An 11,588-nucleotide genomic window follows, 5' to 3' on the forward strand; every position below is an offset into this window, starting at 1 on the left:
ATAAGATGTAATCATGTTTTTGTAAAAGGACTTTGCGTTTTCTACCTTTATAGAAGAAAGAGGTTCACTTCTATGATAAAAAAAAATCAAGATATTATTACATAGTAATTTAATTGTTTGCGAACGAATGACATTTAACTTAAGGTGTTTCCTTGTTTAATACTGACAAGCTAATTATGCCACAAAAGGACTAAAGCTTGATATGAACAAAGTATGAAGACGTGTTGCAGTATGTTGAAGTCGACAAGTCGTGGAACATTAACAATCTAGGAGGGGTTGGATTATCTGTTGAGACCCAAATCGCAGCAAGTTATCTTCACTCTCATTACAACCATTTCACATACAAAAGTTGTCTACTTTATGTTCAACGCGTGTTTATCTAGATTTGTTATTTATGTGTAAAGAGGATAATCCTTCATTCTAGTTTGAGTCTGTATTATAATCTTGTCTAGTTCTTAGTTTATACTCTCTCCGTCCCATTATAAGTGTCATAGTTTGATTTTTCAAGTCTTTCTTGTTTAACTTTAACCGACAATATTTTTGTTTGTGTTATATAATACTTGATGTAAAATATATGAATGGATTCGGTTTTAAATATATTTTACATTGATATAATTTTCATCAAGTATTATATGACACGAACAAAAATATTTACGGTCAAAGTTGCAAAAGAAAGACTTGAAAAGTCAAACTATGACACTTATAATGGGACGGAGAGAGTATTTGGTTAGACGCTTAGACTGTAGTGTTGCTCTTAGACTATGTTTATCAACAACCCAACCCAACCCAACCCAACCCAACCCAACTTTTTAATAAAAAAACTAATTTCTCTCTCTTCCATGTACACAACCCAACCTAACTCAATTTTTCACTTTTATTCACAACCCAAATAAACCCAATTATTTTAATACATAATACATATATATTATTTATGTTTTAATTTATTATATAAAATCTATTAAAATTAAAAAAAATATTTGTTGGGTTTTAACAAGATTAATACTAGTCTCAAGACTAATACTCCATGAATTAGTCTCAAGACTAATACTCCGTGTATTAGTTACATGTCCATGAATAATATTAAAAAATACATGTTTTAAAAAATGCTCCGTTTTTAATAAATTTTATATCGAAATGCTCATAAAAATAAACTAAACAAAATTGTGTTTTTAAAAATTTAAAATAAGTTAAATAATATAAATTATTAACAAAAAATCAAATTGTATAGAAAATAAATGGTTTGAAAGAAAAGAAGGAAAAGAAATATTTAAATGAAACGAGGTTGTGACTTAGGTTGTGGTGAAGGCTGGGTTGTTGGATAAAATTGATTTTATCTATTTTTTTATTTCTTCAACAGTGGTATGACCTTATGCAAGGTCATTGATAAACATGGTCTTAAATGTGTTTAAGAAGTTCATAAATTGACGGTTATCATGAATCAAACAGCCAGTAAATCCTTTACATGTAATCAGACAGACAAAAACTGACATATGCAACTGTCAACATTAAACTGATTGCGGGTCTCATGCGGGGATATTTTGGAACTCTTGAGGTGCTTTTTCTGCGTGACGATTTGCAACACTATTATTTTTCTTGTAGTAATCAACAATCTGCTGCATATTTAACATAGATAAGTAAAGGTTAAACTATAAACACAAGTTAATAACTGTTTAAAGTGGTTTTGTAAGTTTTTTGTTCTAAAAGAAGAGTTACCAATTGTCACCTACAAACATAACTTTATAAAATTCATAGTAGATTTAATAAATGAACCTGAGCTAGTTACAAAAACATAAATATATGTATGTCTGACTATTGTTGTGGCTAAAACTGAAAAATAAAGATATAGGTAGCAATTTATGGGTATCCCATATTGGTGGAGAGAAGAAATCATGGGTGAGCGTTATCATATAAAAGAGGGAAGAGGCCTTTGGGTTTCTCACTTACCTGGACAGGGTCAATGGGTGATCGAGAAGGTCCATGGCCTAGGTTGGTGACCTCCATTGCACTCTGGAGGGGTGCCCGCCTAAGGTCGGCCCAAGTGGTCGAGCCTACGTCATAATTTGTGGCAGTGGAGGCCAGCGTCCGCGCGGCCTCTATCATTACTTGTGTCTAAAGTTTTGCTTTTTTTATTTATTACATTTATGGGTTTTTGTGGTTTAGTGCGATTTTTTGACTAAAACCAAACCAAACTTTTGGTTATGATTTTTTAAAACTGTTTGGTTTTGGATTCGGTTTTGCTAATTGAGCCAACTTTTTGAAAAAAAAAATAAAAAAAACTAGACCCAAGATATTGAAATTGGGCATGATATATTTTTCTTTAAACTTATTTAGACCTCAAATATTAAAAGTTAACTAGCTGGGTGCTCGCACGATACAGCGGGGTATGTACGCAAACATGACATCGAACGCATAACCGTGCTACTGTTTCAGTAAGTGCATGACTTCACAACAGTATACGCGTAACCCGACGATAATATGCTCGTAATGCGGCATTGGAAGCTCAATCGGTGTACGGTGTTAGTAAGCACGTCAAACGACTGTACGCGCGCAATCAGGTGTCGATGCACACGTAACCCGAAATCCGTACTGATTTAATCCTTTAGACCCTAGCCCGTCCCGACCCAAACCAAATTAACCTTTTGTGTATCGACTCATTCCAACCTTAACCTCCCACGACCTGAACGGCGAACCTGGCCGATCCGTTTGCCGGTTCTTAATGGTAATCACGTAACACGTTAAGTTTTTAAAATGAAAAAAGTATAGCAATACCATACTCAAAATAAAGAGAATAAAATACTCGTTTTTATGGTATAATGTTTTTTAAATAGTATTAACATGTGAAAAAGTTTTAAGCGTTTAAACGCCGTGGGGGTAGTCGGTTTAAAATAAGGGGTATATATGTAACTATTCTACAAATTAACAAAATATAATTATAGTTGAAGGACCAAATTTGTAATTATTATTGAATAAATTTACATTAACCACATCATTTTTGCTAAAAGACAAAATTGCCCTTAAAATGTCTTAATCATATGCTTTATGATTTGTACTTAAAGCAGCAAGTTTGGTACCTCTTAAAATTTAAGAGGTCCCTTACTCATGCTTTATATATAGTATAGATAAAAGAGAGATTATAATTTCAAAATCAAAACTAAAAGTATGAGTATGTAGAAACCATATTTGTTATTAATCATATGTTTAAACTAAACAAATAGTCATTTGTAGATTTTGTTTTAATGGTTACGGTTAAGATGTTTTGGTTATTTCGGTTCGGTTTTTTCGGTTCTTAACAAAATACAAAACCGAACCAAAACCAATATTTCGGTTTTTGCTAAAGTTCAAAACCGAACCGCCGGTTTCTAATTCGGGTTGGTTTTTTTGGTTTTTCCGGTTTCAGTTTGGCTTTTACGGTTTTATGCTCACCCCTAATTACATTTGACTCTTTAAAGCATGGATAAATCTGTATTCATGTTTACTTGTAGCCTGTTTATGTTTCAAAAGAAAGTAAAAAGGACTAATGTATGATAACTCTTACCTGATTAGGCCTATAAACGGTTATGATGTTCGTTTGCTTAACTTTTAACCACCCGGATATTCGTGTTTAGTCCAATGTATTCATATTGCTAAGAAATCCCAAGGAATTTGATTCCTCTTCTACTGCAGTATGATCAATATCCCTTAAAATATCAGTCGCCATCAATATACTGCACCAATCCTTGCTCCACTCCGTAGCAAATATCATTTCTTCCGTAAATACCGGAATGGTGTTTGGAGAGCTTTCCCAAGCTCTATAGAAACATGGCTTATGAATATCATAGGTCATGGCCAACGCTATCGTTACCATGAAGATGGCTTCCTCTGGCTTCGTCATCCTTTTTATAATTATCATCTTCAGTCATATCACAACTAAAAAATGTTCATATTAGAGTAACATTCACTTATAACATACATGCTTATGTAAGGTATATTGGTATGCGTATGGTTCCGTTAAGCACATGACGGCTTAAGTATGAGTTGACATATAACAAGTTGGTTATATTTCGTTTTTCCTACAATTTTTTTACGCTTGGACCGGACTCGGTATTCTTCAACAAAACTGGTAATGTTAAGATTTTGGGTGGGAGTGCATGATTTGAACTAGTAAAAGAGATGCATCTGCAATCCATCCCACATCGGTTGATTGAAGAAAACATAAGACTGAAATTCATAATTTAAGGCAAGCACGTTGGTCCTTTGAAAGGCACGCAGCCACGCAGTGAGTGCAAAGCGAACTATTCTTTCGCCTTTTACTAAAGAATACCGTGTGTTCGTTGCGCTAAGTGGCATACGCCTATTTTTGGAGAGTCCTTTCTATTGTTGAAAGGCTCCAACCAATTCTTTCAGTTTGAACTTATATTTCATTTTCTTTCACTAATTATTTCGGTTTTAACTTTTACTTAATCTTTGGTACTTTTGAAACACTCAACAATTGAGGAGTTAAAATGTTGTTCCTATTGAAATAAGTCAAGATTTATAATATAAGGAGTTCGTTAATGATGCTCGAACATATACAAGTTGAAATATGGTTAGGGCTCTTATGTGTCTTGAACTTATATTAAATGCGGTTAATCTCAATTTAATAACATTTTCTGATTTGAACTTATATTAAATGCGGTTAATCTCAATTTAATAACATTTTCTGATTTGTTTGATAGTCATCAACTAAAAGATTCACTTTGTTCATTTTTTCAAAAATATAATTATGTAAAAGAAATTTAATTATATTTTTGTAAAGAAAGATGGTTAATTACTTTTACATATTTATTAACCCCCTATCATTGCAGCTAGATCCACCATGAATATAGATTTACGATTACTCACACGTTGGCTGAGTCACGGATGTGTTAAACTCCCAAGTTAAATTATATATCTGTATAAAAAATGTTTTCTTGTTTTGGTACTGTTTTTATTACTATCACATATTTGTTACAGCTAAATGTACTGGTTCAAAACAGTCCCCTTGTGATATGTTAAAATTTGTAACTTAATAGTTAATACACAAACATATACAAAAAAATAAATTTATACTATTTTCGAAATGTATTCTTGAAACTATTATTAGAAAAAGAAACAAAATAAAGCAGTTGATCTCATGATATATGAGCTCAAATATAAATAAAAAACCAATAGCAAAGACTGAAATCTGCAACTTCCAACACTAAACTGATAAAGGGTCTCAGGCGAGAACATTTTGGACCTCGGCTGTCACCTCTTGTGGTGTGTGAAGATTTGCAACATTATTCTTCTTCTAGTAATCAATAACCTGCACTGCATATTGCACAAGTTGCAAAAATGTTAAAGTATCAGCAGTTGCATTTTCAATTAAATAAACAGTACAAATTAATGAGAAAAATTACTAGAAACTTTTGTTTAAAGTTAAGTTCCCACTGTTTTAGAAAAACTGTTTAAAGTCGTTTTTATGTTATTAACTTTTTTCTTCTAAAACAAAATTTATCACGCTCAAACATAACTTCATAAACACAAGATTTTAAGATTCTAGAAAGCCTTAACATGCCATACCAGACTATATAAGTATATATCACTTCAATCAAGTTGATAGTATAGTAGATATCATAAATGAACCTGAGCTAATTTCAAAAACATAAATATATGTATGTCCACTATTGTTGTGGTTAAAACTGAAAAGTAAAGGTGGTGGCAATTTATGGGTATCCCACATCGGTGAGAAGAAGAAACCAGAGGCAAGTGTTGTACTATAAAAAATATAAGAGGCCTTTGGTCTACTCACTTACTTGGACTGGGTCAATGGATGATCAGGAAGGTCCATGGCCTAGGTTGGTGACCTCCATTGCACTTTGGAGGGGTGCCCGTCTAAGGTTGGCCCAAGTGGTCGAGCCTACGTCATAATTTGTGGCAGTGGAGGCCTGTGATCTGTGGCATTGGAGGCCTGTGTTCGCGTGGCTTCCTTCGATATCCGTTCCTGAAAACGTCCGGGTCGAAATATGGCTTTCAAATTAAGTTCCGAATTAGTGGATGCTGCCAAAGGGAGTGGCGATGCCATACGCAAAAGGGAAGAGACTCATAGAATGGCAGAGGCAAATAGAGCTTTTGCACATTTTTGTTAATCTGTCATTGCGACTATCTCCACTATAGAAAGGGAGTGGCGATGCCATACGCAAAAGGGAAGAGACTCATAGAATGGCAGAGGCAAATAGAGCTTTTGCACATTTTCGTTAATCTGTCATTGCGACTATCTCCACTATAGAAAGGGAGTGGCGATGCCATACGCAAAAGGGAAGAGACTCATAGAATGGCAGAGGCAAATAGAGCTTTTGCACATTTTCGTTAATCTGTCATTGCGACTATCTCCACTATAGAAAGAAAAAAAGTAAAGAAAGATCAAATTCACTAGTAAATACTATAAAAAAGGGCTTTCTACATAAGCATCGTCTAAAACAACGATTTTGTCTTAGGATTAGTCAGTTCTATTTCTCGATGGGGGCAGGGAAGGGATATAACTCAGCGGTAGAGTGTCACCTTGACGTGTTTTGAGCACAGGTTTTTCTGGTCCAAGTGTATCTTGTCTTTACCACGAACAAATTTCCTTGGTTAACAATAATTGTAGTATCAGTATTCGTTTTTATATGTCACTTGGGCATATAAGTTGACCAATTATAACTTCTTTTTTTTTTTTTTGAACGATTTTAAAAAGACTCAGAATAAATACTAATATAAAATGATTCAATAAGTTAGTGCATATCTTGATTTTTTATTAACTTTTTTCGAAATAGGCAAGATCCGGTGAATCGGAAACAATTAATTAAGAATAAAATTTTTTTTTATGGAACAGACATATCAATATGCGTGGGAGGCCTGTGTTCGCGTGGCTTCCTTCGATATCCGTTTCAAAAGTGTTTTTGTTTTATAGTTTTTGGCTTTAAATTCAGGTTATGTGAGTTTTGGAACTCCATACCTGATTCATAACCAACATAATGTTTGTTTAGCTTTAATGGAACAAACACAAACGGATATTCGTGTTCGATTGTCAAGGAAAGCAATGTGTTAGGGGTTCTCCTGGAAGGAGGTCGTTAATCAACTAAGTGAAGTTTGAAAGTAAAATCTCGTCAAACGGGGCAAGACATTTAACGGCTGTCACTCTAAGCATGTTGACTACGGTACCTAAACATCACCTAAGGTCAAACCACCTTATCCACTCTTAACATCTACATTTTGGCTGCGTATAGATTAGGTGACTCATAATACACCCATCCGGCTATGTGGCACATATAGCCGGATTCGACAACATTATAATATGCTATAATTAGAGTTGTTTATGTTTTGATTTTTAACTTAAAGAGTAGGAGTAAATCTTATATACTTTTATACATAATAGCAGAATATGTTTATGTTTTAAAAGAAATAGAATAAAGGACTAATGTATGACAGGAGGTTATATGAGCTTTGATAACTCTGTAAGGCTCGATTAGGCCTATATAAGCAACTTGCTTTGCCAACCTTGCGTTTCTTCCATAAATACTGGAATGGTGTTTGAAGAGCTTTCCCAGCCTCTACAGTAACTTGCTTATGAATCTCGTTGGTTGAGGGCTTAGCTGCCAAACGGTAGCATCACCATGACCGTCATGAAGATGGCTTCCTCCAGCATCACCATCCTTTCTATAAGTATCGTCTTCAGTCATATCACAACTGAAAAAATATCCATATTAGAGTAACCTTCACTTATAACATACATCCAATAACAAGTTGGTTATATTTCCATTTTCCTTAAAAAAATGTTACCCTAGTCTGCCTGAACAAGAAGTTAGATCATGTGCATGATGAGTCGCATTCTGCTAAACCAGAAAAGAAGAAAAAAAATGGTAGATGATGATAAATGAAGAACTGGTTTCTTGGACCATTTGATTAATGATTTGGTTCGTATCGTATCAGAATCTTGTGTGAGCTTGATGATTAAAATTGGATATGTGAGTTTGATATCCAAACATGAAGTTTTGGAGTTAGTTATTTGAAAATTCAATTCATCTGATCAAACAATATCTCCGATCTCAAACTCACGGTTTTTATTAAACCTCAACTGATACCCCAATATTGGCGATGCTCATACTAGGACTCGCTATTCTTCAACAAACTGGTAATGTTAAGATTTTGGGTTGGAGTGCATGATTTGAACCAAAAAGGATACGGAAATTGAAAGAGTTGTATCTGCAATCCATCCCACATCGGTTGATTGAAGAAAACATAAGACTGAAATCCACTATTTAATGCAAGCAAGTTGGTAGTTTGAAAGACATGCAGCTACGCAGTGAGCACAAAGTGAACTATTCTTTCACCTTTTACTAAAGGATACTGTGTGCTTGTTTTAAGCGGCCCTTCTTCGTTTGAAGGACTCCAACCAATTTGTGTAGTTCAAAGTTGTTTGTTATCTCAGTGTATTCATTGATGGGTTTGAAAATTTATATCTTAATACACAAACGTAGTCATCAATATTTAACTCCTTTTGAAATGTATTCTTGAAACCTTACTCTTTCCGAAATGTATTTTTGAAACCATTAATCGAAAAATAAAGCAGGGATGAGTGTTATCATATAAAAGTGAGAAGAGGCCTTTGGGTTACTCACTTACCTGGACGGAGTCAATGGGCGATCAAGAAGGTCCATGGCCTAGGTTGGTGACCACAATTGCACTCTAGAGGGGTGCCTGCCTAAGGTCGGCCAAGTGGTTGAGCCTACGTCATTTGTGGCAGTGGAGGCCTGCGTTCGCGCGGCCTCTGTCAATACCGTATCTAAAGTTTCTGTTTTAGTTTCTAGTTCTTGTCTTTAAAAGCAGGTTATGAGTTTTGATAACTCTATACCTGATTCAGACTATAAACCAACATAATATTCGTTTAGCTTTAACGGAACAACAAACAGATTCATGTTCTTAGTGTAAACGTGTTATTGCACAAATACCGTTGTTTAGCCTTCCAAGTGTAAACACAACACGCCATGAAATCGTTGGAAGTATCTTTGTCAGTTTCAGACAGCTCAATAAACTTCACTTGCAAGACTCATGAGGTTATTTTGCATTTCTTTCATAAATAAAGGGAATGGCTGTTTGAAGAGCTTTCCCAAACTCCATTGAAATTTGCTTACAAATCTCATCGGCCATGAGGTTAGTTGCCAGACGGTATCGTCACCATGACCATCATGAAGATGGATTTCTCCAGCCTTCATCATCCTTAAGTACGAGTTGGAATATAACAAGTTGATTATATCATGTATTGTTACAATTTATATTGCAGCCTAACGAGTTTGGGTTAGTTTGTACAAACCGAGTCATGGTTAATATTTGTAATCTAGTTTTTGAGATAGTTTTCTTGGCATATAATAAACGTTTGGGAGTTGGCCAAATTATTGTGTTGTTATTTGATATCAATTCACCACCTGAAAACACATCTCCTTTAAACTTAAAAAAATCATATATACACAGCCAAAAGTTAAGCATTGAATTCCCATACTTGTGAAAACGGGACGGAACCTCCCTTAACCTCCCCGGATTCCGGGCTTTATTTTTTACTAAACCACCCAGACATGGGAAGTCCAAGGACAACATTTGTAAAACATAATTGGTTTTAACACCATCTTCGAAAATAAATAAATAAAATTAAAAAAAAAATCAATAATCTTACCATTTCATGTGAGAAAAAAGTATAAAAACAAAAAAAAAAAAAAAGGGAATTTACCATTTTCAAGATGTATGTTTAAACCATTACTAGAAGAATAAACAAAGAGTAGTTTTGCAACAAGCAATTTGCATCTATGGATCTTTGTCTATTATTCATGGACTCAACCAAACAAGTGGGGTTTAAAACCGATGGTGAAATTAAATCCTACATGTCGCTGATCTGTGATACAACATATATGAGTTCAAATATAAATAAAAACCAAGGGCAAAACAAGAAAAGACTCAAATCTGCAAAGTTTAATCCGACTGCAAACACTAAACTGATAACAGGTGGCTTTAAGCGAGCACCTTTTGGACCTCAGCTGTGACCTCTGGTGGTGGTTTTTCTGCATGAAGATTTGCAACAATATTCTTCTTCTTGTAGTAATCAATAACCTATGAGACGAAAAGCAAGTTGTGCAACAGGTTAAAACAGATCCAGGATGATACATGCTACTTTAAGTTTTTTAGTCTATGTCGAGTTGACCTCAAATACTTTGTCCATTATTTTTAAAAAGAACTAATGTGTCAATTGTAAATTATAAAAATACAGGTCAACCCGAACACGAGCCGTTTAACGGACTTTAACCTGAATCTAAACTTTTCATCCAAACCAAAGATAAAAAAAAACTCTAATATATTTTCATATGATAATTTCGTTTTTTATCAAAGAAAACAAATTAAAACTACAATAAAATTATCCTATAAAATTCTAAAAATGGAGTTTGTCCGTTTAAATGAATTGATTTACTACCAAACTTTTTATACTTATATTAACTAAAAAGACATGAGAAAAAACATCGGAAAGGAAAATATAAAAACTTAAATAGCAAATCATTTCGTTTATGATAGTAACTAAAGCGTCTAGAAAAGAAAAAAAAATAAAAGCTTTAGTAACAAATCAATTCATTTATGGTAAAACCATAAAGTCATTATAGAAAACAGCAAACCAGGTTAATGGATCAACCCGTTTTTTAAAGGGTTCAACCAGACACGGCCCGTTTTTAAACGAGTTATACTTGACAACCCAAAAACTAATTACTTTCGTGTCGTGTTAAGGCCGTGTCAGAAATTATCGCCCCTTTTAACATGATCTATTAACTTATAATATCCAGAAAATCAGAAAGAATACAAACCGGCTCGGTTTGTTTATGGAATGCTTCCAGTCTTGACTTGAGAACAGCTGCAGTGTCATCCTTACGTTGAATCAACGGTTCTCCAGTAACCTTTAAAAAATTTATAAATAATTAGATCATAAATGTTATCACCATAATAAAAAAATAACAGAAAACATGATAATATTCTTACATCATCTTTGCCAGGAACTTTAGGGGGTGCAAATTTTGAGTGATAACTCCTACCACTGGAAGGATGAATCCAACGGCCAGTAATCCTTTCCTCCAAGATTGCATCATCAATAGCAAAGTTTAGCACTTTGTCAACTTTAACCCCTCTCTTTCCAAGCATCTCATCAAGCTGCATAAACATACACTTATTATATAAAATAAAAACATCAAAATAAAAAAATATTAATTTTAAAAAAGCAAATACCTTTTCTGCCTGAGCAACGGTTCTTGGAAATCCATCAAGAATGAAGCCTTTTTGACACGAAGGCTTCTCGAGTGCTTCATCAATGATTCCCACAACTAAGTCATCAGAAACAAGTTGTCCCTAACGTATAACAAAAAGTAAGTAAAAAGGGTGTTTTTAAATGAATAATATGCATACAGGGTCACAGGGACCAAATGATTACATTTTCCATAGCTTCTTTTGCTTTGATTCCAAGAGGAGTTTTAGCAGCAACTGCAGCTCTTAGCATATCACCTGTAGCCAGGTGGCACAGACAGTACTCGTCTTTGATGATTGGC

At 34.2% G+C, this 11,588-nt stretch overlaps 1 protein-coding gene, 3 non-coding genes and 2 pseudogenes across 4 annotated transcripts in view; 5 read left to right on the plus strand and 1 right to left on the minus strand.

Moving 5' to 3' along the window:
* The first annotated feature begins 1,936 nt into the window (after nt 1-1,936).
* LOC143529864 (U1 spliceosomal RNA) lies at nt 1,937-2,097 on the plus strand. The gene has a single exon (XR_013134737.1). It is a non-coding gene; the product is annotated as a U1 spliceosomal RNA (small nuclear RNA).
* A 2,149-nt stretch (nt 2,098-4,246) lies between these two features.
* Nucleotides 4,247-4,365, plus strand: LOC143529866 (U5 spliceosomal RNA). Its single transcript, XR_013134740.1, has one exon. It is a non-coding gene; the product is annotated as a U5 spliceosomal RNA (small nuclear RNA).
* Nucleotides 4,366-5,784: 1,419 nt separating this feature from the next.
* On the plus strand, nt 5,785-5,967 carry LOC143529879 (U1 spliceosomal RNA; annotated as a pseudogene).
* A 2,344-nt stretch (nt 5,968-8,311) lies between these two features.
* LOC143529874 (U5 spliceosomal RNA) lies at nt 8,312-8,424 on the plus strand (annotated as a pseudogene).
* Nucleotides 8,425-8,632: 208 nt separating this feature from the next.
* LOC143529880 (U1 spliceosomal RNA) lies at nt 8,633-8,789 on the plus strand. Its single transcript, XR_013134750.1, has one exon. It is a non-coding gene; the product is annotated as a U1 spliceosomal RNA (small nuclear RNA).
* Nucleotides 8,790-9,860: 1,071 nt separating this feature from the next.
* Nucleotides 9,861-11,588, minus strand: part of LOC143529853 (adenylate kinase 4) — a 3,966-nt gene continuing 2,238 nt past the window's right edge. Inside the window, exons 2-6 of the mRNA XM_077025557.1 lie at nt 11,474-11,588; nt 11,272-11,391; nt 11,029-11,196; nt 10,857-10,946; nt 9,861-10,116 (exon numbers count right to left, since the gene is read on the minus strand). The exon at nt 11,474-11,588 is cut by the window's right edge and continues 31 nt beyond it. Coding sequence (XP_076881672.1) covers nt 10,018-10,116; nt 10,857-10,946; nt 11,029-11,196; nt 11,272-11,391; nt 11,474-11,588 — 592 coding nt within the window. The 3' untranslated portion in view covers nt 9,861-10,017. The remainder of the gene's footprint in view (nt 10,117-10,856; nt 10,947-11,028; nt 11,197-11,271; nt 11,392-11,473) is intronic.

Source organism: Bidens hawaiensis, unplaced genomic scaffold, assembly GCF_021521415.1.
Source record: "Bidens hawaiensis isolate Kalapana, Puna unplaced genomic scaffold, B.hawaiensis_p1.1 tig00008759_1, whole genome shotgun sequence".
In the NCBI taxonomy this organism is placed as follows: Eukaryota; Viridiplantae; Streptophyta; class Magnoliopsida; order Asterales; family Asteraceae; genus Bidens; species Bidens hawaiensis.